The sequence below is a fragment of the Mustela erminea genome, chromosome 6 (genome assembly GCF_009829155.1).
Source record: "Mustela erminea isolate mMusErm1 chromosome 6, mMusErm1.Pri, whole genome shotgun sequence".
NCBI classification, from domain to species: domain Eukaryota; kingdom Metazoa; phylum Chordata; class Mammalia; order Carnivora; family Mustelidae; genus Mustela; species Mustela erminea.
This window is the reverse complement of record NC_045619.1, coordinates 13322085-13349867: the sequence shown is the minus strand read 5'-3', so window position 1 is coordinate 13349867 and position 27783 is coordinate 13322085. Positions and strand designations below refer to the sequence as shown.

At 48.5% G+C, this 27783-nt stretch overlaps 1 protein-coding gene across 3 annotated transcripts in view; it reads right to left on the bottom strand.

Annotated features, from left to right (window-relative positions):
• The window catches only part of LARGE1 (LARGE xylosyl- and glucuronyltransferase 1), a 527449-nt gene that overhangs the window by 381008 nt on the left and 118658 nt on the right, over positions 1 to 27783 (bottom strand). For all 3 annotated transcript variants that reach the window (XM_032346463.1, XM_032346461.1, XM_032346462.1), the window contains exon 2: positions 8622 to 8809. In XM_032346463.1, the coding sequence (XP_032202354.1) occupies positions 8622 to 8727 (106 nt within the window). In that variant the 5' untranslated portion in view covers positions 8728 to 8809. The remainder of the gene's footprint in view (positions 1 to 8621; positions 8810 to 27783) is intronic.

Here is a 27783-nt window from a genome sequence, read left to right as displayed (position 1 = left end):
AATGCAGATGGAAACTTTGATCCAACGTGGTATGGTATCCATATTAAGAAATACTATCACTTCCATATTAATTGGAACATGTCATTGCCAGCGTTCTGGTGGGAACACTACTCCTGTCTCAAAGTGATGAGCACACTCTTTCAGAATTAGGGTTTTATGAGCAAATTTCAGATCTCTCATCAGTGCTGTGATCCGACCCCCACCGGGGCCTTGTGTATCCAGATGTGAGGTCAATCAGGAGGGGAAAAAAGGAACTGTGGTTAAAGAGAATTGTCAAGTACAGATCCCCCAAGAAAAGTTTCATGCTTAGAAAGTATTTGAATTTCAAAGTTAAACAATGACATAGATTCATAAATCCCAAAGGCTAATAAAATTCTTCTCATCTAAAAAGAATGCAAACCCCACAAAAATCTCTTCCCATTCAGTTAACTATCAGGGGTTGTGCAGTTGTTTTTAAATAAAATAATATACGCGGAAAAGTGAATTACAAATGAAAAATTTGAGGAATGCTCACCTAGCAAGCCTACCTATAGAATCACAGGTTAAAAAGTTAATTGCTGGGCGCCTGGGTGGCTCAGTGGGTTAAAGCCTCTGCCTTCGGCTCAGGTCATGATCTCAGGGTCCTGGGATCAAACCCCGCATCGGGCTCTTGGCTCAGCGGGGAGCCTGCTTTCTCCTCTCTCTCTGCCTGCCTCTCTGCCTATGTGATCTCTGTCTGTCAAATAAATATATGAAATATTAAAAAAAAAAAAAAAAAGTTAATTGCAAGCGTCCCAAAGTCTTCCTTCGGTCCTGGTCCCAGTCTCTATCCCAAGATCAACGTTCGTCTGGTTTGTATTTGCGGAATTGGAATCCACCAGCACACGTGCTCCTCTGCGACTGTTTTTGCTCAATGCCATCTGTGAGAATATTCATTTTCACCGCTCCGTAGTACTTCGTTATAGAAACCTGCCACTATTTCCGTGCTTATTGTACTATGGCTGTACATTTCACTATTTCCCTCTTTAGCACTATTAGAAATAATGCTGATGTGAACACCCTTGTACATGCTTTTAATGCAAACGTACATAGATTCTCTCTCTGGTATATGGCTAGGGACAGAACTGATGGGTCATGGCGTATATTCCGGTTTCGGTGCTAACACCAAATCGTATTCCAGAGGAGTTATACAAATACTATACTTAACAGACCATCAACAGGTCTCTCTGAATGAAATACCCCTTTCGTTGGTTAAATTGCCATTTGAGATAAAAAGTAAAATCACTTGAGGCCCAGCACCCCCAAACAGCAGAAGTTCCTGTCCTTTTCAGAAAACCTTAACCAATCATTATTGATTAAACATCTGTGACAGACAAAATATTATGGTTTAAAATTGTTTGAACACGCGCATCTGAATTCAATGTCTTTTTCGTGCGCAGTAAGTCCTGCTGGATGTTTCTATGTATTAAAATTATGGAACCTGAAACTCCTAGAGCAGGATAAGACACCCACAGAAGAGATGATAGAACACCTCTTTGTTTTGTCTCTAAAGAATAACCCAAGGGAGGGGATGCGGAGAATAGGACCGGGCAATGTGGAGGACAGGCCAAATGACCCCCTAGTGGGTCACGTCCTAATCCCCACAGCCCGTGAACCTGTCACCTTCCGTGGCAGAAGGAACTTCGCATCGCATTCCATCCCAAGATGGAATGAGGAATGATGATGATTCTGGACCCTCCAACGGGGCCCAATGGACTCCCAGGGTTCCTTTTAAGAAGACTACAGTCACAGAAGGAGATGGGACAATTTCCAGCAGCAGAGCTCAGAGTCAGCAAGAGGAATCTGAAGGAACTCCACTTCCGCCCTTGAGAACGGCCAGGAGATGGATACCCGCCGGGGCCTCCAGGAGGAGCCAGCCCTGCCAGCATTTGGCTTTACCCTAATGAGACCTGACTGTCGATTTCTGACCTCCAGAACCGTGACAATAAATCTGTGGTCCTTTCAGCACTGAACGTGTGGGACTTTGTAACCGCAGCCACAGGAAAGGCATACAAGGTGGTCACAAGCAGACACCGGGTTTCCTAACACCTGGTACAAGGTTCTAGCCACGAGCTCCTCCAGGAGGCGCAGCCAAATGACCACGTGTTGTCGGGGCCGTTTGCTCTACTCCAGCAGGACCGCTGGTGATGCTACAGGATCAAAGCCTGGTGCAAAAGCCAAGGTCACCTTAGCAACCACCTCACACCTGGATACAACTGTGACAGGTTTCAACTACCCTCAGAGTCTGAAAGCTAAAAGAGACGCTTCCGAGCCCCAGGTAGGGAGCAGAGGTGCGCGCAGCCCCCTGCACCTGTGCCTCGGGTCTCTCCTCGCCGCTGCCTCGCCCCCACCCTGCTTTGCAGGCTTCCAATGGAGCTTACGAACAGCTCATTAGCATTGGCCAGGAAAGCCCTTCATTTCTGACACATTAAACACAACTTGTATAATACACTTCCCGTTTCATTTTGCATTCAGCACCCTTTGTTCTCAGACCCCGTAATACCCTTATTAAGGGATCTGGTAGGGCCATTGGCAGGAAGGCAGGATGGTTTGGCTGCCATCACGGCTGCCACAGAGCCTAGCCTCAGGGGATACGGAAACCTTGAGCAAATTATTCACTAGGTCCCTGCACACTCTGAGCTCACCGGCACCTGGCAGGCTCTGGGCCGAGGGACGCAGGCGTGAGGCCGGGGAATCAGTCGTGTCTGAACAAGCTCTGCTTGGAGAAAAGCCTCCCCAGCCCACCCCTCTCCTGATCCACGGTTCATGAGCCCCATGATCCCCCACAGCGATAAAGCAAAGAAAATGTTTAACTTAAAACTCCTTGGTTCTCACTGCAACTCTTCAAAACAGTCCAATGTCAGGACCCCATTTCTTTTTGTTCAAATTTATCAAGACGACTCTCAAACCATACATTTCAGGAAGACTCTGCGGCGATAAGGATGCGCTGAACAGTGAACTAGAATGTGGGTGTGGACTAAAATCCGACCAGAAATTAATATCCTGTGTCCATTCATGACATGGGTTTTAAATGTTCAGGACTTTGCATCCTCAGAAGAATGTTTCCTTTCAAATAACACCTACACATGGAGCACCTGGGTGGCTCAGTGGGTTAAAGCCTCTGCCTTCGGCTCAGATCATGATCCCAGGATCCTGGGATCGAGCCCTGCATCAGGCTCTCTGGTCAGCAGGGAGCCTGCTTCCCCCGTCCTCTGCCTGCCTCTCTGCTTACTTGTGCTCTTGGTCTGTCAGATAAATAAATAAAATCTTAAAAAAAAATAATAATAATAATAACACCTGCACCCTCCGCTGGCGGGCAACCCTGACCACAGAGAGCTTCTGGAAAGAATCTCTGCATGGGGCTGGCTATAAATCCTTGGAGGGCAGCATGTGAACCATCTTCTCAATGGTGGAAAAGCACGATTTCTCCACATGCTGGTAATCCAATAACAGCCAAACTCCACATCTGTGATGCCCCGAGGAGAAAGAACCACACCCAGCAAAAGAAAGTCACATACTCAGGAGAAAAGGGCACTCTGGTAGATAATAATCAGCACGATCTAAATTTAAACAGAGGTGTGTTTAAGCAGTAATTTCCTCAAGTCCAAGAATGAGTACCACATCCAGAAGGAAGGGGAGGCTCCTGGAACCAGACTCTGGGCTCTCGAAATCACAGATGCTCAGAGCCCCAGCAGTGACTCCTGTGTCCCTTCAATATCCAGACTCCCTCCCAGTCGACATTCACACTGAGGACCCACTGAGCGTGATGCCCGGACTCTGACAATGTGAAGATGGGCGAAACAGTCCCCAAACTCAAAAGCGAGCTGCTAGAAAGACACCAAACAAGCAAACTACCCCTTGATGAATGCGATCAGAGAAGCTCCCCACACAGGACCAGACATTAGGAGAAAATGACATTGAACACGGACATTGAAGACGCCAGCTGGCAGGAAGGGCGGTGGGAAAAAAAGAGAATTGCACACTCGGCAGCAGGAGCAAAGAGCCAACATTAAGAAGCAAGAAAACAAAAGTTTTCTCAGGGCGTTCGATGAGGCGCTCACCTGGGTGAAGACAAATTAGAAGCTAAGGGAAAATGCCTATGAAAGACCCCGAGCCAGGATCAGGAGTCTGGAGGGAATCGCGGAGGCGACGAGGAGAGTCGTCAGTCCTCTAAGCCAGAAGAGGGTCTTTTTCGCTCATTCACTCATTCAACAAACAGTTCTCCTGGCTCCTCTAGAGATGAAAGCCTGAACAGAAGAGCACCTCTCCCTTCTTTCCTGACACTGGTACTTACTTGTGAAGACATGTGATCAGAAACACACACACACACACACACACACACACACACACGAAAAGTAAAGTAAAGCAGGTGGGAAAAGACAGTACAAGGAGTTTGGACACATGTGGCCCAGGAAGCCAACATCTTTAAGGGTGAGGGGCTGGCGTGCTCAGCTGAGACCCAAGGGTTGAAGCAAAGACTCACCGCTTTGAGCACGAAGGATGGGCAGCCAGGAAGGGTCACCGAGATGCTACAGGAGGAAGGGTGGATTGGAGAAGAAATGAAGGAACCTGGGGGTTGAATACCAGCAGAAACACCCCCCTGTGCATTATCCATAACCAACAGTCACTTGGCCTCCAACAAACAGCTCTGAGCAGGGACATCTCCTCACTGTCCCAGAGTGTAACTCTAAGGCCTGGGAAGTCTACTTCTCGCAACAGGAGTTCCTTCTCATATTAAGACAATGCCTGCTTCCCCGTAACTTCTTTGCACTGACCCTGATTCCACACTCAGGAGAAAATCCCAGGAAGCCCATTCCCTCTTCTGGATATATTTCCCATTAACTGGGGAAGATTCTGGTCATTTCCAAATCATTCATATCACATGCTTAGCACAGAAAAGTTCTAGTTAGTGTCCTAACAGCCCCCACAGATGACCTTCAGTTTTATGTCATTTCATGCAGCAGGAGATGAAGGCCTAGCAAGAGTGGTGACCGTACCCCAAGTCACCCAGCTACTGTGGCTCAGCTGATCTGGAGGCCTGTGACCCTCCCCCACGCCACCCCCCAAATCTCAATGTCTCTTGCTGCTGCAGGTAATCTAACTTCCAAACATGATGCTGAGGGCATCCGCATCTCCGAGCGATCCCCTGAAATTAAACAGGGTTGAAAAATAAATAAACTCACATAAAGTATAAATAGCATCTCCACGAATGCAGGCAGCGACTCTGTCCCTGATTTATGGCTCCACCTGCCTTGAAACAGAAAACTCAAGGGTGTCAATAAACGGTTTGCGAAGTTGTTATGTTTAACTACAGAGAAAAGACTGTCTCCACGGGCTCTTTTGGAAATGCACGGATGTCTGCTGGCAACTGGCAGAGGCTGCGACGAGCTACCCTTTGTCTCCCAGTGACGACTCGGCCTTTTCTGGAGTCTCCGGACTCTGGGTCAGGCAGGTCATCCTGACGCTGAGCCACGGCCTGCACCACCACCCTGTATTTCTGCGTACACACCTCTCATGTTAGGTGTTTCCCTACCTCTCAGGGGGGCTCATTCCAGCCCTGGACAGAGTGATCCTTTACTATGATGACCTTGAGAGCTGGCTCCCTGCCATGTCCTCCCTAGATCCGGGGGCCATCTCTTTCAGGTGACAGCCCCGTGACCACGTGCTGAAGCTGACCATGTACAGTGGCAGCTTCTGCTTCTCCAAGGTAAACAGCCTCAATTCCTTCCACTATTTTGTACGTAACAAGGTTTGAATGGGCACTGCCCTTCACCTAGGTTCTCCTAAATGTGCTGACTTGTCTCAACTGTTCTCAAAGTGCGGCATCCAGAAGCAAATGCTGCGGTCTGGCTACGGACTAACGGATACCCTGTAAAAGACAACGGTCACCTTTGTCATTCTAGCCAGAACACCTGTTAATGTACTCACATCATCTAGCCCCTGTTTAATGTCTTTTGTGATTCGGTCCCAAGGGGAGGATTTATGATTAAGCATCATGTTGATAAATAGGGCACCTACACCCGGTCTGTGCAGGTCACCTTAGAGTATGATTGCCTCGATCCTGCCCATTTCCCGTCATCTATCTGCCTGTCTAATAAAATCATTCAAAGTCAAGGATCATGGTCACTCCATCCAGCAGAGCTGGCCCAGATAGCATGATGGTGGAAAGCAGACTTCTAGCTGGTATCAACCTATCGCAAAGCACAGTTGATTATGTATGAATTCTCCATGCCACAAATCAATTCCCAGTCTCTTTTTTTGGAAACTCTATCACTTACCTTTGGGGGCCACCCATCCCCCACTCTGATTCCACATGTTTTAGGGACCTTCTCTACCCTAGGACCAAAAATAGGCACAGGGCTCACAGCCTCCCCCAACGGCAGTGAATAGTCTCTAGACTACATGTGACCAGGTATAATCCAATCTGAGGAAATACTGCACAATTAGGGGGAGAAGGAACTCTTTCTACAGGCACTGGTGAGGGTTAGTTGTAACCTACAGCTTCCTCTGTGTAGATAAAACTGCCTGAAAGAAACCACGGCAGAGAAAAGTAGAGCAAAGGGAAGGAGGGAGATTGAGCTACAAAAATATCATTGGAGCCCCTAGATCCAACCCTTCCTGAAGCCTATCCTACCTTTGAACTTAGTGGTTTCATCAGTTCCCAGGTTCCCTTGTTGCCAAATTCATTTGGGGCTGGGTATCCATCAATGAGCGCAAATCAAAATTCTGCTCACAGCCTCCCAGAAAGGTCATGTGACACCTCGTCAAACCCTCGCCAAAGCCTGCTACCTCACTGAAGTCCCCATCTACAACATGGCATTGTAGTTAGAAACTCCAGATCTCGAGTCCAATAACCCAGATCCACCCTGACTGGGTCTGGGGCCTTGGACAGATCACTGCGGGACTTCTGCCTCCCCATCCTCTTCTGTGCCAACTACAAGGGATTACCATTGAGAAAGAGTCAATGCATGCAAAATCCTTGCAACTAAACCTGGCCTGCAGCAATGCCTGACACACGATCATCCTCGTTACTGTTGTTATTATTATACTATAAGGATCAGTACCTGTCCAGTTGTACTGGCAAAGTCAGTGTTTCCCGGTACCAGCCCTGGACCGGCACCGGGTGCCCTCAACCTTCTTTTCCAAGGCTCTTCCATCATTCCTGGCATAAGGCTTCCTTCGGCCCCTTCTAGGATCAAGAGCAACTCACCTTCTTCCCTCTGATCTCTTTGCCAAAACTTACTCACCCACTGCCACAGCATCATTTACCCCATTTAGTGGATCAGGTGGAAACTCCTCTACTCTGGGGAGGCATGGGACAGGGAAGTAATAGGCCCTTGCCTGCTCTGTAGGCACCCAGTGCCACCTCCATCCTATGCAGCTGAGCAAACCTCAGAAAGGGAAGTGGAACTCCTACTTAAAAGGTTGGCCTGAGCTGTCAATAAAAATGCTGAAAAATCCAGTAGTGACACTCTCTCTCCCTCTCTAAAAAATGAAAATGTTTGAAAACAAAGGGGATGGGGGGGGACGAGTGTCCGACTCTCGATTTCCACTCAGATCATGGTCTCGGGGCTGTGGGGCTGAGCCCCACGTGGGATTCTGTGCTCAGTACGGAGTCTGCCTGTCCCTCCCCTCCCCCTCTGCCTCTCTCCTCATTCTCTTTCTCTCTAAAAAGGAATCAGTAAAATCTTTGGAGAAAAATAAAACACAGCAGTGGCTTCCTTGAGATAGATCATCACTGGGGATTTTTTTTTTTTTTTTTTAACCTCACTTGTGGAGGCAGATAAAAAGACAGTGTCCTCCTCAACACTGTCAACCCTTCCCTCCCTGAAGCTCAGAAAACCATCTCCGATCCGTGGAACAGCACACGGCCCGGGAAACTGCTGGCTGGAAGAAGGGCTAGTCCGGTCTCCTCTGCTGGTTTCTGCACAGTGACGGGGACTGGCGTTCATTTCTTTTTGTTTGGGGAGGGCAGCTCTTCCAAAGCAGCCCGTCGGTGTAGCTGTGCATCTCTCGCACCTGCCCGGCTCCTGCAACCGTCTCCCGTGGTGCCCTACCTGTGGAGGCCCCGGGCTAACCCGTCTGCTGCCTCTAGGGCACCGTGCCCAACCAGATTTGGACCACTGCCTTCCCCACTCCTGGCCCAGCAGAGGGGTTCAACACGAGCCGTAGCAATGGTGACAACAAAAGGTTCAATGTGTGAATAAAGGCACAAACCTCAGAATGAACAAAACATCTGGTTTCCATCAACAGTGGAGTAATCCTTCTGGGGCCCCAACCTCCCGCCCCTCATCGGCACGAGGATCGACGTGCAAAGCCGGTCTCTGACCCGGGTGTCCCTCCCACCATGCCACTGGACACAGGTGCGCCTCATTTTGCTTTCGTTTGCATTCTGTTCTCCTCCCTACCGACAGCCCCCACCACCCATGCAAACCTAGCAGTCTCAGCCCGCACCCACGTGCAAGAGGGCACCCATCTCCTCCTGCCCTGAGGATGACAAGCTGAGATCACGTGACCCGGAGGGGCTTTCCGAGGCCTCCGGGACGGCCCGTATCCTCTGTCTTCCCTCCCCGTCCCACCCCGTGCGGAAGCCGCCTTCTTACCTTCCAAGCTCCCGGCGAACAGGTAAAGCCAGGTGATGGCTGGGATGCAGAGAACAGTCAGGGAGGCAGCCAGGAATTTCCGTCTCCCTCTGCAGATTCCCAGCATCCTCTCAGAAGTGGCAACCCCTAATCCCAGCGCCGCTTCTCTGCCCGGAGCACGGGGTCCTCGGCCTCCCGCATAATACTTTCTGAAAGGAAGAGCAAAGAGGAAGAGCTGAGCTCCGGGCACCGTAAAAGGACGAAAATTGCAAGGGAGAGGCATCCCGGAGATCCTGAAAGTATCTGGCTCCTTGGCGACTTCCTGCTGACCTTCTAGACTAAGAGACAATGCCGCAGTCTTACATCTACCCGAACCACGACAGCTCCTTAGTAAATAAAGGATGATGACCACTATGACATCTCTCCCTGCCCGCCTTCCCTCTCTCTCTTGCACGCGCGCACACACACACACACACACACACACAAGTATTTTGAGCCCAGATTCGTCTGAAGTCTGAACACACACACTTACTAAAAATGCATTTAGTTAGCGCCTTGTATGTACCAAGCGCTAACCGGGTGCTGTGTTTTCAAAAGCGACAGGAATGCCGGTTAGCGTCAAAGAACATAGTCTAACAAGAGAGACCAACGTAAAACATCCACGGGAACTCCAGAAATGCTGAGGACAGAGAACTGCACGGAACTCTGCGGGAAGGCAAAGGAAGTTGCTGGCCGATCCCCTGGCGGTCAAGAGGGCAGAAGGGTTCTGGAGTTTGAGACACGGAGAGGCAGTGGAAGGCACCTGGGGCTGCCTGCCCAGCGCACTCAGAGGAGAGGAGGCTGGAGGCTGGCTTGGCCGCAAGGTCACGTGCAGGAAACGACATCCTGATCCTAGCCGACAACCTAAAAACGCTCCTCGGGGGCTCTTAACAGCTTCCACCTTGAATGTGGAGGAAGATGTTCCGAAAAGCACAAGAATGATTAAAACACGCAGAAGACGGGAGAGGAACAGATAACCTGTCACCAGCCTGCAGAGAGCCAGTCCTCGGGCCATGCAGAAGACTCGCTGAGACATGTCCAAGGAAGAGGGAGAAGGTCAACGCACCTGCGGCAAAGGCCCAAAACCCTCCACCCAGGGATCTGACCGGCAGCCATGTGCCTTATAAAGGAATTTAAAAACCAACAGACCACGCAATTTCATTTCCACCTAGCTCCTCTCTTTGAAGTCACACTGGCTGCCGGAAGAGCTAGGAGTCCCCGTTAGCTTCCCAAAAGGAGCAGAACCCACCCCTGGGGCAGCTACACATGGCTTCCCACCCCCAGAGGACGGCTGTCTGTGAAATTGCTGGTTTGGGTGTCCCTCTGGGTGTTCCCATAGTATGTCCTTCCCTCTGCCATAACCCTTGAATCCCGTGGGACGATGGTCTGGTTGAACCGTCTGCCCTCCCCACCAGCCTGGGGGGTTTCCGGGAGACAGACCTTGTCTACTCACCGTGCACTCCCCAAGACTGGGATACGTCTGTCACCTGCAGGCTGGGTGGTAACTGCTCAACGAATCAGGGGGATCAGATCCTAACCTAAGGCTGCTCTTCCAAGCTTCAGGAGTCTGTGTTCAGCAAGTTGCGGGCAATGAACACCTAACAGAGCCATCTCAACTGTCAAGGCCAGACGGGATTCTGCACCCACTCTGAGACAATTTTCTGAATGGCCCTCCTTTGAAACAGATGAATGACCCCAGCGCTGGAGGGCGTGGACTCGCAAGGGAAACCAAACAAGCAAAATTGCTTTAAACAAAGCATGTTGATGGGAGAAAAGTCTCCCCACCCCCCGCCGTGACAAGTTTGTTATTCTGGAGCTTAGGCAGGGAACCCCTCACACAATCTATGAGTCACCAACGATGGCCGTGGGTGAGGATCGCCCCAACACGGGCCCATCTCGCAGGAGGAGTAGGGGACAGGAGGCCATGCAGTTGGATCTGGATTCAAATCCAGTCCCACGCGCCACTAGCTGTGACAGTGGCAAGCCCCCTGTAGCTGGGCAAGCCTCCTTTTGTTTCTCAAAAGCAACGCACTCTCTGTCGGAGGGTCTTAAGTGAGAGAGCCCTTGAGTAAGTGCCCAGCAAAGACGGATGGGACACGTGGCAGGGTGAGCCCCACCTCCTCCTGAGACGGAGGGTAGAGCAGCCCTGCTCAGGCTTTTCCAGAAAACAGATCACCATGCAATGGGTGATCTCAGCCTGAAGCATCCCTACGGGAATCTCCATTAGAAGACACCACCACGTTAAAATGGCCCTTTGTGCGTTTTGTTTTGTTTTGTTCTTTTTTTTTTTTTAAAGAATGTATTTATTTATTTGACAGAGAGAGATCACAAGCAGGCAGAGGGGCAGAGGAGGAAGCAGGTTCCCCACTGAGCAGAGAGCCCGATGCGGGACTCGATCCCAGGACCCTGAGATCATGACCTGAGTCGAAGGCAGAGGCTTAACCCACTAAGCCACCCAGGCACCCCGGCTTGTTCTGTTTTCCAAGTCACCTATAATAATAGTAGCAAAGACAACTAGCAGTAATAACCTACGAGGTAGGAACCAGTTTGCATCCCCATTTAATGGATGAGAAACCAAGGCCTCGAAAGACCCATTAGCCAAAGGTCTAACACACCTATGGCAGCGACACCTCAGGCTCTCCTCTCTCTAAGGAACTGAGTCTAACAACCTTTGCCAGGGGTCATTTTCCTTCTGGCCTAACCTAAATTCTTCATGTTGAGTCTTATGATTATTTTCTTCCCAGAGTCAAATATATTGCCACTGTTTGCTCTTATTAAAAAAAAAAAAAAAATTGTTCAATAGAACAAAAACTGGAAAGCTACTGGTGAATTTGGATTTCAGGGGAAAGCAGGAATATTATATGGAGCTGAACTCAAGTGGTGTTAATATTTAAAAGCATTTTAAAAAAAACTCTTTAAGACACTTGTTTTCCTCGCTCTATCTGCAAAAGTTAATTTCAACTGGCATAATTCGCCCAAAGTTTTAAAACAGAGTCTAGGGTGGCTTGCATTTTATGATAACACTGGCGTCTGAAATTAAACCCAGCAGGTAAAAAATATTCCTTCATGGATTTGACTTTTAAATGACACCTCTGTGCACTAAAAACACATTTTAAAGAAAAATCTCAATTTTTATCGGAAGTTACTCTAGGAAGTTAATACAGGAATCAACACAAGAAGGAAGGAAGGAAGAAACCAGAGGTGGGCTGGAAATTACCTCCCACACACGGGCAAATGTTGATGGGTGACCTGAGTAAATCAGTCTGGAACCTGCTTTTGCCTGGTCAGAAGGAGACGAGACCCCTGGGTGAACAGATGGGGCAAAGACTCATGGCTAAAATGCCCCTGCCTCAAACCCAACACCCAATTCCTATCCCAGGCTGGTCAATTTCTCCTACTAAGACATCTACTACTCCATCTGTCTTCTCCCATATGTCTCAACCAATGATATTCACATTTATGCAAAACATTGCATGAGCCAGAAAGATTATCATGATCAATTAAAGCCACAAAAACAACATTCACAGCTGAAAGTAAATTGTGATTACAAGTATCCTTCAGTCAGACGTAATACACTGTATATACATGAATAAATACCTAAATAAAACTGTACGTACAAATAAAAGGTATAAAAGTTACAGGTTGGGGCACCTGGGTGGCTCATTGGGTTAAGCCTTTGCCTTCGGCTCAGATCATGATCCCAGGGTCCTGGGATTGAGCCCCGCATCGGGCTCTCTGCTCAGCAGGGAGCCTGCTTCCTCCTCTCTCTCTCTGCCTGCCTCTCTGCCTACTTGTGGTCTCTCTCTGTCAAATAAATAAATAAAATCTTTAAAAAATATATTTAAAAACTTGAATTATCATGTCTTCTTGGTATGTTGCACATGATCCAAAATACTTCAGTGCGGACGGTGAAGAATACATTTGTTAGTTTCACTTTGCATGTAAGGTGCAGTGATTTAAAATCTGTAAGATCCTCACTGAGAAAACACCCTCCAGGGGTGGCCAGCTACCATTTGAGAGACTCTAGTCAGAAGCTCACATTCCAAATGTTGATCTGATCAACACTGGAGATTGTCCTTGGTTTTTTTGTTTTGTTTCTTAAACTTTTTTTAAAGTCAGCTCCACGGCCTGTGTGGGGCTTGAACTGGCAACCCCAAGGTCAAGAGTTGCATGCTTCACCAACTGAGCCAGTCAGGCGCCCCTGGAGATTGTCTTTTAATTAGCATCATTACAAACGAGTTTTCATGGGCGTTCAAGATGTATGAGTTGTCTAGAAATACTGCACACGAAGAGGAATAAAGATCTAAGTATCTCCAAAAGAAACAAACAAAAAGTCTAAGGAAACTAAAGGCCAAAACCCTTCAGAGCCAAACTCATCTTATGGGCAGGCAACAGAGTAGGGTCACCGACTGTAACGTTAAGATCGAGTGAATCCTATCAGTTCCACACTGCCATCCGAGTCTCTCAAGTGAACCTGAAAGCAAGATGCTGCCCCAGTTCCTAAGAGGGCACAGAGCTGGCCCTCCCTGAGCTTCCAGTACAGGTCCTACAGCAGACAGACCCTCTCTAGATGTTAGCTTTGTTTTTTCGTTATTTGCACTATTACACCTCCCGCCTTTCCCGAGCCTCTCAAGCACAGCCTGACTCTCCAGGCATGCCTTTCCTCCTCTGCGGGACCTCCTGAGGAATTTCAAGTCCTTGCTGCTTCCGCGGAACATCTCCCGACAAGTCCAGACCTGGAGGGGCTCCTCCCTTTGTTCTTAACTCCAAAGGCGGTCAGGAGCACATTCCTGATACATCATGGTCTTTGAATCATTTCCTGGCATTAATTTCTCTTCGCTATACCAAACCCCCTTGAGGACCAAGGATCCAGGTCCTCTCATGTTTGTTTTCAGCTTCTGCCTGAGACCAGCAGCTAAGCCCAAAGTTGACACTTAGCCATCTTCATCCAAAGTATGGTCCCTGAACCAACCAGCAGCAGCGGTAGCTCCTCTTGCCCGAAATGCAAGCCATCAGGTACCACCGCCACCCCCGCTACAAGCATCACAGATCAAAATCTGCACTTTAACAAGAAACGAGGGAATGCGAGGCCACATCACTGAGAGGCCTGTACTCTACTAAAGCATTGAGCAACTTACCAGTTACTGATAAATAAAGCTGGCCTCCCCCCACTGCTATTGGTCCCCTCCCTCGCCTCTCCCCTACAGGGACTGGCCAGGATGCTAGGGAGAACCAGCACATCCTGGACTTTGTTGACGGTCCCTTTTTCACAACAGCTCTCCGACAGATGGAAGGGAGATCCTAGAAGGAGAAGTGTCTTTTTCTACTTAAGCAGAAGCATCCTATGGACTCGAGTGGCTCCGATGACCCATCCTGACCTCCCATCAAAAACACCGCTGACACAAAGCTCCACCGCCACCCACGGAGGCATCGCTATACCCACCCTGCAGACCGAGAGAGGCTGAGGACACAGACTTAGTTGTTGGAAACCCTGGGGCTCAAATTCCAGTGCTTCCTGAGAAAACAGAAAATCAGTTCTAGGCTACAAGACACACCACTGATAACCAGTCTGTCTCTCCAGTCAGAGCACAACGCCTCGAGGGCAGGTGCTCTGTTTCGGCCACTGCTGTTTTCTTTGCTGCTAGCACACATCTAGCCTGTAGGACGAGATCAGAAGGATTTACTGAACGGACCGATGACTATCTCAGTCACAGCCACATCCCTGTTCTGCATTATCATACAAACTACAAGTGTGACACAAGTGCCAGCCCACACCTTCCTCCCAAGCCCAGCGATGGAATCCTGAGGAACTTCCGCTACGGGATCAGCGAATTCCTCTTTATCCTCCACTTCCCCTGGCTTCATTCCAGCTCTGCTCTTGTGGGAAAGGACAGCTGGGCCCTGGATCACTGCTTTCCCCAAAGGAGAACCCCGTCCCCTACTCTCTCTCATGCAGATACCTAAGGGCTAGGATGCGGGCCTCTGCCCTCCTAGCTTCCAGGCGTCTGCCCCCTCTTCTGAAGATGGTGTTCCTCTGTGGCTCCCCATTATTCTCTCTGTCCTTGTCACTGTCACCTGGCAGAAGACCTCAGTGTCCACCACACTCTCTCTCACCTCTCCTCCCCAATTCCATGACAGTCAGTTGAAAATGCCATTCCACCTGGACCAAATCTACATTCTAGAACTTGCCGTCACCCCAACCAAAAGCTCAAATGTCAATATCAACCCCCGTCAGTCTTCCCAGGCTGTCATTACACAAATTCGTCACTGCCACCGTGAACCCCAATCCATCACCAACTTTCTTCATGGCTACCCACACCCAGCTCTAGATTTTCTTTATGCTCATTCTCATTCGGCTGAGAGGCCACGATTCAGGATTGTAACCTCCCTCCTCGCGCACGCATGGCCCCCTAGGCCCTCCTTCTCTCCAGTTGTACTAACCTGGAAAAACCCACTCACACAGAGAAGCAAAACCATACGTGTTCACCATGGCTCTCCTTGGGAAGGCAAATGTTGGAGTAGGAAACCACTAATTTCCTTCCATTTAATCATGTCTGATCTCAAATGGGCAGTCAACTGCTAAGAGACACTATTACCTTTCTCTGGTAAACTCACTTTCTTATTACATGAAATATTTATTTCATACATTCCCTTTCTCCTCAAGTCTTCTCTTTTTTGAATGACAAATTCCGGGAGGGCTCCAGGATTCAGTGTGGGATCTATGGTGTTTTCTCTCCCCAGGTGAGATCCCTCATTCTAATGTCCCGTGAGACGGTCTCCAGGCTGGTGCCTCCCACATTTTTTATCTCCAGCTCTGGCCTCTCCTCTGGCCTCCAGACTCCCGTGTACAAAGACCTTCCCCTACCACGTGTGCCTCAGACATTATTCCCAATATCCCCCTTCCCCACCCACTCTTCTCCAGAGCTTTCCACCTGCTTAAAGGGCACCATCATCTCCATCAAAGCTCAAGCCAGACACCTGGGAGCCATTCCGCATTCCTTACTCACTCATCTCTTGTCCAATCTGGCCATCCTCAGATCCTGCCATTTTTACCTCTAAAACATGTATGCTCTCCAGTGAGACACCCACTTCTTTCCAGTTTTACTGCCACTATATAAATCCAAGCCACCATTGTCTCATGTGTGAACCCAGTGCAGTAGCCTAACTAGGATCACACCAGCAATTATTCACCATTTCCCCCACAGCTCTCAAAATAAATGCCAAGCTCTCTGGCATGTCTGTAAGGATCTATGTGGCTTGACCTCTAACCGCCTCTGGGTCCTCATCTCTGGCCACTCGCCCTTTAATGCTCCTTGCCTCCAGCCATCCCAGCCCTCTCACTTTTCTAGAATGCTCCTCAGGGCCTTTGCCAAGTGTGTTCCCTCTGTCTGGAATGCTTATTATTCTGCTTTTTGCTAGGCGAAGGGCCGTCGACTCAGAGAGGTCTTCTCGGACGGCCCTCTGCCCAAGGGCCCTTCCTGCGCTCCATCTGTCACTATGATCTGGCCGCTGCCTCCACTGTCCTCCTCAAACTCTGGCATGATACAATTACCTGAGGGATTACTTATTTAATGGCTGCCTCTCTCACTAGATTTTAGTCTCCCCTTGGGCAAACATGGCTGCTTGACATTCAGCGCATGCCCAGGCACACAGAAGGCATTCCTTAAAGGGAGGAAGGAGCAAGAGAAGGCAGACTGCCGGACAGCTTCAACCACCAGATACCTTGGAGCCCTGCTACTGTTGTTTTGACAAGCCCTTTCCACACGAAAGTTCGCCATCTTACTGCCTGACCCTCTAACGTCTATTAATAAGAGAAACAATCCACACAGCACCCTGGCTGGTCCCTAAAGCTGAGGCGAACCCTGCTAGGACCCTCTAGAACGTCTGAGGTCACTTGCCAAGTTCACTTTCGTAATTTTCTCTCCTTTCTCTGCTTCACAAGGAAGAACACACAAGGCGGCGGGCGGGGTGGGGGGTGGGCTGGCCTCTCCCTCAGAGTCTGGGGTTTCCCTCCTAGGTCTACCCCACAGATGCTTTCTTTCTCACTCTCTTCTCTGCACTTCAGGGCCCAATGTATCTCCCTCCTGGACATGATCTTAGGCTTATCAAAATGGCACTCCCGATTCCTTTTCTCCTTCAGAGTAGGCCACTTGGCCTTGGGGCACTGTTTGAAAATCATGTGAAGCATAAGAGTAAAAGCTACATGCAGTATGTTTTGGAACAAGCACTGAAATCTTGAATTCACCATGTTCTAAAGGACTCTAAGGGCCCATTTCTGTCAACTTGGTTTGTCTTGGTTCCACTGTGAAGTCCAATCCTCCTGCTGCAGGGAAACATGTCCTTTTGCTCTCAGAACCACCGTGATATCCTAGATCAAGGGCAGAGGTCTCACTAAGGTCTCCGAGCCAGTCACCATTGACCCATTTCACACAACTTTGCAGTCAGGACATGCCACGTGCGGCCTGAGAGCTTTACCACTTGTCTCCGTGATGTTCACAGCGAGCTCCAAGGCAAGGTCTGCATCTGATGTGAGCCTCACAGCATTACAGAGGACGGGGAGTCAGGACTTGGGTTCAAATATCAGCTCTGCACACTGGCTGTAGGATCTCGACAAGTCATTCGCTATCCCAGAGGCTCCCATCCTTGTTCGTGGAAGGCCACGGCAGCATCAAGCATTCATGACTGTTGCAAGGATTGAGGGAGATCAAAAGAATCTCCGAAATAAGATTACACTGCAATGAGATGCTAGAGTAGTATTTTTTAAAAAAGATTTTATATATTTGACAAAGAGAGAAATCACAAGTAGGCAGAGAAGCAGGCAGAGACGGGAGGGAAGCAGGCTCCCCGCTGAGCAAAGAGCCCGATTCGGGGCTCGATCCCAGGACCCTGAGATCATGACTTGAGCCAAAGGCAGAGGCTTGAGCCACCCAGGCGCCCCTAGAGTAGTATTAATAACATTAAATTAGTTGCATTTCGGCTTCTTGACCAATCAAATTCCAAGGCCTACCAAGTAGTTAGAAGGGCGTCTTAACCCATGTGGGCTACTTTGGAAAAATACCAGAGACTGGGCAGCTTAAACAACAAACATTTATTTCTGACAGTTCTGGAGGATAGGAAGGCCAAGACCCATGGGGTAGCATATTTGGTGTCTGGTGAGCGCCCACTTCCCGCGTCCGTGCATGTCAGGAAATGCAATGGGGTCCCTTTTATAAAGGCAGGGCCCCATTCACAAGGGCTCCACCTGTGTGACCCAATCACCTCCCACCCAAGACTTCACCTCCTAACAGCATCGCACTAAGGGGGTTGGGATTCAACATGTGGATTTTAGGGGGACACGAACATCCAGACCATAACTAAGGAGGGGAGGACTGTGACAAATATGGCTGTGTCCTGCTCCTGCCTCGAGATGGCATATACTGTAAAAGGGAAAAACACCCGAACATCTACGGGGGGGGGGGGGGGATGGAGGAGACATAAACTGTACAGAAAACATTATTCGAAGAGTATCGCCTTTTTTTGTTTTTTAAGGGGCCGTTTCTGTTCGTTAAAAAGGAATTTTGCCCCATGACGCCAATTATAACTCAGAACTCTGTGCCAGGAAATGATTCTCTCGCAAAGAACCGAACCAATAAGCTTCCTTGGACAAGACACAGCTACGCTGACAAAACTCGTCCTCTTTCCACAGCCACCTTCGAAAAAGGCAAAAAGAAGTAAGGGAAGTTCATCTCAATACCAGATTTTATTTAGCCTAGCGTGTCTAAAATATTGGCATTTTAACACGTCACCAGTATAAAATATAACTGAAGAGAGCTCACTCTTTTTCTCGTGCTAAGTCTTCAAGATCCAGAGTGCGCCTACTGGGAACAGCGCCGCTCAGTCGGAATGAGCCACGTGTCAAGCACTCCAGAGCCACGTGCGGAACCGTCCAGGTGAGCTGCTTGGGAGCCTGCGCGTCACTACTGTTTCGGGAGGCAACTGGGGCTGCGGGCCAGAGGCCAAGCTGGAGCAGAGGGTCCAGGGGGAACCCAGGCTGGGGAGAGGAGGGCAGCCTCAGTGGGTGACGGAGGAACGAGAGAGGACTAGATTTTACCGGACGTGAGCGCACGCAAGAAGGGAGACTACACGTGTGAGCCAATGAGGGTGCCAAGCTCCATATGGCCCTCTACGTGGTCTTAGCTCACTCAGTCTTTACAACCAAGCTGTGCAAGCCCAGTTTGCAGGTAAGGGCACTAAGGCTTGAAAGGGTGAGTGACTCTGGTTGCAGAGCTGGGGGAAGGGTAGGGTACGGGGGTGCCTGGGGTTAACCCCAAGACTCCTGACTTCAGATCCAATGTGGTTTTGCTCCGCATGGCATTAAAGGCCACAGCCGACCCATGTCACGCCTTTCGATACAGGACCAGCACCCGGATGAAGGATGCCGTGCCCTTCGCAGTGCCTTGCTGGGACGACTTCCTCCTCCTGGTCTAACTCCCTCTTATCTTCACAGTGAGCCTCGAAGACGATGGTTCTCAACTGGGGGTCATTTTGCCCCCTCTTCCACCCAGGGCCACTCAGCAAAGTCAAGAGACATTTTTGATAGTCAAGACTGGAGGAAATGGGGTGCTCCTAGCATCTAAGGGCCCAGGAAGTGCTGCACACTCGCTGCGGTCATCTTCCTCCAAAGCCACCCCCTTGGCCTGGACGGTTAGCGGCGGGGGGGGGGGGGGGGGGCGGGGAGGGGTGGTGAGCTGATCTGCATCCCAGGACCTTAATTTCCACACCTCCCATCACGCCGTACAACCCAGATTCTGCTTGTACGTGGCAGGAACTCAAGTTTCATAGAGACGTCAACAGGCGGGCGGTGCGAATATCACTTCTAGCACGGCGCTCTCTGCGCGGAGACAGGTGGAGGAGCAAAACGGAGGAAAAGACTCGAGAAACAATCAAAAATTTCCACTTACGATATTAACCTCTTTCAACAATGCACCGCCAAACAGATCTTTAATGCAAATTGATCTTTCCCAGGGATATGCGCTTTTCCTGGGGTCAGACTACAGCTCCTGGAAGGCTGATTTTTATGTTTTTTGTTCTGAATGTTAAATCAGCGCTTAATCACATCCATGAGGCTACCCATTGGAGTGTTTTGGTCTCCGTTCTTTTGATTTTCACTCTGGAAAGGGATGATTTAAGCAGGCATGCCTCTCATTTCCATTCTGCTTAAGCAAACACTCATGAACATTTATCAAGGGCGGAGACTGCGAAATGCACTCCAGTCTTCCCAACTGCTGAATGAGCACGTGTCTAACTTGCAGAGTCTATGTGCCTGGGTTTCAAGGCCTATGGACAGTTTATGTAAATCTCTCTTGTGGCAAATGGTAAGAAGGTAGCTTTTCTTTACCTTCTCTTGACTCCCCAACTTTCATCCCCATTCTACCGGCGCGTGTTTACTGGGCACACGCTCTGTCCCAGACACGGGCCTTGGGGCTGAGGGTAAGAGAAGGATACGACAGGGTCCTTGCCCTTGAGTAGACCTGTAAGAGTGTAGGGGGCAGGGACACAAGACAGGCCCAGGGAAACAGGACTCTCCGGGGGAAAACATCTGGGCTGAGCCAAGGGAGGATGGTCCAATTCAAAAGGCTGGCAAGGAAAGGGAACTCTCTCCTGGCAGAGGGAGCCGCCCAGGAAAGTGCGAGGGCATGTCTGGGATCGGGGAACAGTAGCCAACCCCTCTTTCCAGGCTCAGGAAGGAGGCTGATGGGTGGAGAGGAATGAGCCTGGAGGGCCTTGAAAGCCAAGGGAAGGAGAACTTGGACTTCATCCTACAGCCCCCTCAGGAGCTACTGAGCAACAATTACAGCATCTTGGTTAACTTGGTTAACAACTCTTGAGCGTGATGTGAATTCTGGGGCAGGCGAAGAAGAAAGGGGCTCCCAGAGGCCAACCTGAGGCCTCTGGTGGCAGACCCAGCTGGGGGCCACCCCAATAGCTGTGTCTTTATTTGGGCAACATTTCTGTTAACACAATGCTGAGTTGGCCCATAAGTGGGCACAACGGACTGAATGTTTGTGTTCCCCCAAAACGTGAATGCTGAGATCCTAATCCCCAGTATGACGGTCTCAGGAGGTAGGGCCTTTGGGAAGTAATTAGGTCACAAGGGTGGAGCCCATGAATGGGACTCAAATCCTCATTAAAGGGACGCTTTCCATCAGGTGGGGCTACAGGAAGTCAGCGATCTGAGATCTGGAAGAGTCCCTCACCAAGACCTGCCTGTGCCAACAGCCTGATCACAGACCTCCAGCTTCCAGAAGGGTGAGAAATAAATCTCTGTTGTCTGTACACAGCCACCCTGCCTGTGCACTGTCCCAGCCGCCCTCAGTAGGCTAAGACAGCCAGGCAGCACTACGCTGAGGGACAGGCCTCTGGCTACGGGTCATTAGTCACGACTGGTGTCAGAGTGCTTAGAAACGTCATTACTCTCCTCGGCCACAGACTGGTTTGAGGATGGCCTGGGACCCAGTCCTGTGTCACCAAAGCCACAGGAGGGAAAGTGTCATGAAGAAAATTCCTCCTTCAGACAGACAGAAACCTTATTTGTCTCAGATCATAGAGGCAACACTTGACGCCTCCTGATTTTAAGATGTCTGAGCTACACTGTGATGGCTCCCAAGGGTGACTTTTGGACCCTGTTCCATGGTTCCCTTTTTTGGGCCACAGAAATATCCTTGCGACTAAAGAAGAATGATTTTTTTTTTTCTTTTCACTGAGGTAGGATTCTCATAACATAAAATTAAACTTAAAAAAAAAAAAAAAGATTTTTTTCTTAGAGAGAGAAAGGGAGCATGAGACGGAAGGGCTGACGGAAAGGGAGAGACAATCTCAAGCAGACTCTGCACTGAGTCCAGAGCCTCACATGGGGTTCACTCTCACAACCGTTAGCTCATGACCTGAACTGAAGCCAAGAGTCAGACGCTTGACCGACTGCCCCACCCAGGTGCCCCTAAAATGAACCATTTTAACAACACGTAATTCAGCGGCATCTACTGCATTCACAGAGTTGTGCAATCCACACTTTGATCTAATTCCAAAAAACTGTCATTACTCCAAAAGAAAATCCCACACCACTAAGCAGTCACTCTCCATTTTCCCCTCCCCAGGTCCCCTAACAGCCACCACTTTGCTTTCTGTCCCTATGGGTTCAGCCATCTTGGATATTTCATATACGTGAAACCATGTTCAGCCTTCGGTATCTGGCTTCTCTCACCTAGCATAATGTATCTGTGGTTCATCTGTGTTCTAGTATCACCAGCACATCACTCCTTTGTATGGCTGCATAATATTCCATTGCATGGACTGACACATTGTCAATCCATTCACTGGCCGATGGACATCTGGATTGCTTCCATCTTTGGATAATTCTGAGTTGTGCCACTATAAATGCTCGTGTACAGTACTTTTTCGAGAAGAATGGCTTTTTTTTTTTAAGATTTTATTTATTTATTTGATAGAGATCACAAGTAGGCAGAGAAGCAGGCAGAGAGACAGGAGGAAGCAGGCTCCCCACTGAGCAGAGAGCCCGACGTGGGGCTCGATCCCAGGACCCTGAGATCATGACCTGAGCCGAAGGCAGAGGCTTAACCCTCTGAGCCACCCAGGCGCCCCGAGAAGAATGGCTTTTCTTAAGGATATTGAAATCCTTCTGTTCTATGCATTTAAGGAGATCTATTATTATGAATGATTTTAAATGTCTAGAACCTCAGACTTGGGGAGCTCAAGCAGTAACAGCAATTAATAAGCATTCACTATGCAGTTGGGTCTATACTGGATACTGGATATTTCCATCTCATTCAACCCTCAAGACTCATTTTTTTTTTTTTAAGAAAAGATTTATTTGAGAGAGAGTGTGTGCATATGTGCAAGCAGTGGGCAGGGCATAAGGATCGTAGAGAGAGGAAATCTCAAGCAGACGCCCCACTGAGCACAGAGCCCCACACAGCGCTTGATCTCATGACCCTGAGATCATGACCTGATCTGAAACCAAGGGTAGGACACTTGACCCACTGAGCCACCCAGGCAACCCAACCCTCAAGTCTCCTAACATGTGTGCCATTGGTCTACCACAGAGATGAGAAAACCACGGCTCAGGGTTAAATGCCACACCACACACACTACAGATGTGACACGGGGTAGAACCAGGATTAGACATGGTGTGAAAGTGCCCAGCGTGTTTTCTGGCACAATTATGATGAATGTCGATGAACAAATATGAATGGATGAATCAGTCTCCGGTTAATTCACCAAGTACCTAGTGGCAGTTTGATAATTATACAACAAAAGAAGTTGGAGGAATAGGAAGGAAGTCTAATATTTACTGTTTCCCCTCTCATAACTCAGTGCACTTTTATGGTATAAAATGCTCCGTGGGTGGCTGGATTTGTTTCCCAGAACTGCTGGAACAAGGTTCCATAAACTGGGTGGATTAGCAGAAATGTAGGCCCTCACAGTTCTGGAGGCTAGAAGTCCAAGCCTGTGGCCCGAGCACGGTATATGCCCTTTGAGGGTACTAAGGGAGGGCCTGCCTCAGGCCCCCCTCTGAGCCTCTGGGGGTCCCTTGGCTTATGGCAGCACAAGCCCTGGATTCACTTGGCATCCCCCTGTGTGAGTATCTGGGCCTAAATGTCCCCTTTTATAAGGACAACAGCCACACTTGATTAGGGCCCAACTAATCTAGGATGATCTCATTCTAACTAATTATATCTGCAATGACCCTATTTCCAAATAAGGACATATTCTGAGGTATTCAGGGTTAAGATTTTAGCATATGAATTGGGGGGAGGGTGAGGGAGATAAAATTCAGCCAGCAACAGTTAACCTCACCACTGCCCAAAAGTCAAGGGAAAAAACAACCATGAAAGCAGAGAGTCAGGAAGAGGCATTTCAGTCCTATGGGGTCAGGGATCCACTGTCCCCAGAGGCCACCTGTCAAGAGAGCAGCAAGACTGACTCTGTGCCACTGGAGGAAGGCCAGGATGGCCTGGACCTACCATGGGTCTCAACCTTCTGGATGATGTGAAAGACAAGAGCATGAAACCAAGCCACAGGAAACCCAGTCCTGCTCAACCAGCAACTTACACCGTGACTTGACCAGAAACTCACCTTCTCTGGGCCTCAGCATCCAATGACAATCAATGCCGCTTCCCTAACGGATCCCTCCCACCCAAAAGGCATCTGTTTGTCAGTTCCAAGGCCATCAGGAGCTATAAAGCCCTCCTCTGCGAGGGTGCAGAATTCTTCACAGCGTCTTACAACCTCTTACTGTTCTAGCTTCAGGAAGGGACCTCCAGCTAGCGGTCTGGCCACCTTTAAAGGTAGGGATGAAATCTCAGGCCTCCGGGATTCCATTAAAAAAAAAAAAAAAAATCTAAGTATTCCAATATATCTTACTGAAGCCGTCAGACCAATGTAGCTCATAGAGTGAGCTAGTGAGTGAGTTCATTAGTTGTGGGGCTGTCAGAAGAACCTAATCGTGGAGATAACACACAAAGCCGTCCCCGTCTTAGAAGTCAGGCTAAACGCTTTCCATTTTTATCACCCAATTCATAACCGTGCTGTCCGGTTTTAAGGATCAATAGCCTGGTGATTTTGGTTTCCACTAAATTCGTCTTAGTTCGGACATTTTTCATTTCCCCTGCCCCTCGAAGAGAGCAGAATAAGGTAAATGGCTCCTCTCGTGGCATTTGTTTTTCCAAATCTATAATTTTTGCACTGACATGTTCCAAACACCAGGGAGGGGCAAGGGGGAAAGGAAGGAGCTCTAGATCAAGATCTAAGATCATCCTGAGATAAGGAAGCGTCAAACTGGGATCACGTGGGACAACCAATTTAACAAGTTTCCTGTCGGCAAGGCCAAGTGGTCCACCAACACCGACCACTGAGCCCGTCACTCACCTAGAAAAGCACTGTCCTCTAACACCCAGTGCCAAATCCCGGGCTAATTTACAAGCATGACCTCATCAGTCCTCACAAGACAGCTGCCTGCAAAAACGCCTCTGTCTGATACACACGCACACAACACATATAACATATTTACATCCTTTTACACGGACCTAGCGCACTGAGGCTAAAAATGGAAAGCAACGCCAGCTTGGGAAAGAACAGAAAGCAGCAAGAAACTTAAGGAACAAGCACATCATGAAAGCCAATCAATAGAAACGTGCACAGACTCAATATCACTGAGGTTAAGCTAAATGAGAAGTTGGGAGAGGGTGTGGTTCTCAAATTCCATGCCAGTCATCTCAATGTGGAAATGGAGGCTCAAAGACATGCCCAAAAGGTATCCAGAAAGAAAAGGACAGGGTTGAGTCTGGAACCTGGGTCCTTTTCTTGTCCCACTGCTTTTATCTTCTTTGTCGTCTTCAAATCAACAGGTGTTTTAAGAAATACTGAAAGGATCTACTCAATATGGAAAGCTTCATGATTTGGGAAGCATTCAAGATGGGTGGTGGGGGAAGAAAAAGAGAGACCCTTCAAGAAACTCCCAGCCCGAATCCAGAGAAACACAGAGTGTGTAGCTGGGGCTCCTGAAATAGGGGAAAGGGGAGACTGCTAATGAGTTTGTGGTTTCTTTGGGGCCTGGAACTAAACAGGAATGACAGTCATGCAATCTCGTGAATTACACTAAAACCACTGAGTTGTACACTCTAACAGAGTAAAACTTATGGTATGTAAATTACGCCTACTTTGAAAAAATTATCAGTGACATCGGAACAGTTAGGGCTTAATAACACAGACTAGCCCCTACCAAGATAAAGAATCAAGATGTTAAAAAAAAAAAGAAGAAGAAGAAGAAGAAAAGAAAAAGAGATTCTACCAGTCACCCTTATGTATCCCGAGTACTTTCTAGAAATAAGTACGTCAGCCCACGACAGCTCTTCATCTCACTGGATCTACACAATCACCCTGTGACACATATGCTCTCATCCCCAGATTACAGATAAAAAGCAAAGCCTCCTAAAAGTCAAGAGATTTCTTCATGATCATATAAGGGGGAAAACACCTGTCTTCTCTATCTGCTGTCGTAACGCTTCACAAAATACACTTGAGTGAGTTGGTCTGGCTCTCTCTCACCGGAGAATGAGCCGCTGTAAGCAGGGACTATATTTTTGCAGGAAAAGAACAAGTCTGGAAGACTACTTCTGAGATTTACTGGAAGGCAGAACAGGGCCAGGGAATGGGAAACAGAGAAGGTTGAGAACTGAGTTTCCGTGAAAAGAAGAGGCGTCGGTCTATTAGAGGTAGTCCAGGCAGAAGGGCTTTAATTCCTGCTCGTTAAATCAAACAAATATACCCAGAGGCCTGCTTGTGCCTGAGAAACGGTGCTTACTGTCCGGCTGGGGAGAGGCCCATGGTCACACAAGAAGATGACAGCAGCCTTGGTGCCACGGCGTGATTCTGACAATTCGTGTTGAGAAGTGGCTCCAAGTCCCCTGGAGGGTATTGATCACCAGGCTCTGCGGGAAGTCATGGGCAAGAAAGGGCAGTTGTGAGGAGAACCGAGACTTCTTTCATCAGTGGATGGTAAAGACGATGTGTGGACTCAATAGGAACTTCAAAGTCGCTAAAACGAATCAATACTGAACCACTAAGACGATCTTCCACTTTCTTCTTCCTTTTCTCTCCTCTCGTGCGTGCCAACCATGACAACCTCCAATCCGTCCTGCAAGGGGCCACCTCTTGGGGGAAGCTTGACCCAGACTCCGCTGAGCCACCTTCCCCGCAAGACTCTGTTTCATTCGAATCTTTTTTTTTTTTTTTTTTCTGTTTTAACAACTGCAACAATGGTTCTACTCCTGAGAAGTGTGACGACTAGGAGTATTTTTTTTTTTTTAAATTTAAGATTTTTTTTAAATTTATTTTTTATTTTCAGCATAACAGTATTATTTTTGCACCACACTCAGTGCTCCATGCAATCCGTGCCCTCTATAATACCCACCACCTGGTAGCCCGACCTCCCATTCCAAGCAATAGATGTGCACCAAGCACTGTGTTTTATGTGCTTTGCATGCAGGGTCTTACTGAAATCCAACCCTATAAACTAGGAAATACTATCCCCATTTTCTAGAAAAGGAAACCGAGCAATCCACCCCACGTCACCCAGCCAGTAAGTCACAGAGCCAGAATGTCCACCCAGCCATCTGACCCCAGCACATTTGTTTTGTACCTCCTGTGTACACAGCAGGATCTCTGGCCATTACCGAAAGAAATTCTGAACTTTCTTCTAAATGTGAAGGAATGCAAATCAGTGGTAAAGATTTCCAGTGTCCTGATGTGCTCCCTGAACCACTTCAGAATTTAGGGATCCCAATGCACGATTAAATAATGGGTTGAAAACTCACAACGAAGGTGGCATTCACCTCTCTGAGAAGCCTGTCCTTCTGTTTTCAGGAGAGAGTTGCAGGTACTATGAAGCCAAAGGAACCTTTTTCTTATTTGTATGTGTATACATAGAAACGTACCTGTATATCCATGTACACACAATTACACTCACACAGACACACATCTATAGCTCATTCACACAATTAGCTCGTACAATTACACACAGACACATATCTATAGCTCATCATGTGAAAATAATACACATACTATCGATATATAATGTAGATACACGCAGTATAGAAACTAAGCATAGAGACAGGTATGCACACATCTGTGTACAAATGTGTACACAATTTTATTTTACTATTCACTTAATGAAGTAGTAAACTGGGGCACGTGGGTGTTAAACAACACGACCAAGCCCCCCGATGAGCAACCAACTGGTCAATCTACACTTCACACACACACCTGGCGCTCTTGTTCATACACCACACCTACAAATTCTAGAACAGCCGCTGCGTGTGAGGTCCACTGGGCTGATGACTAACGACATGCAAGTCGCAAAAGCACGAAGAAAGCTTCATTTCTACAAACCTCGGAGAAGCTGAAAACTGAAAACCTAGAAAACCCGTGCCAGGTGGGAGGGAAAAAAAAAAAAATACAAGCCCTGATCGGTTCTTGTTTACAAATACTTTTAAGCTGTCAAACCAAATGAGCTTGTCTGCCAGACGAGATCCCAATTTTCTAAGTTCATTAGCGGCGGGTGAACAGAAAGGGTCACCGTGGTGATTGC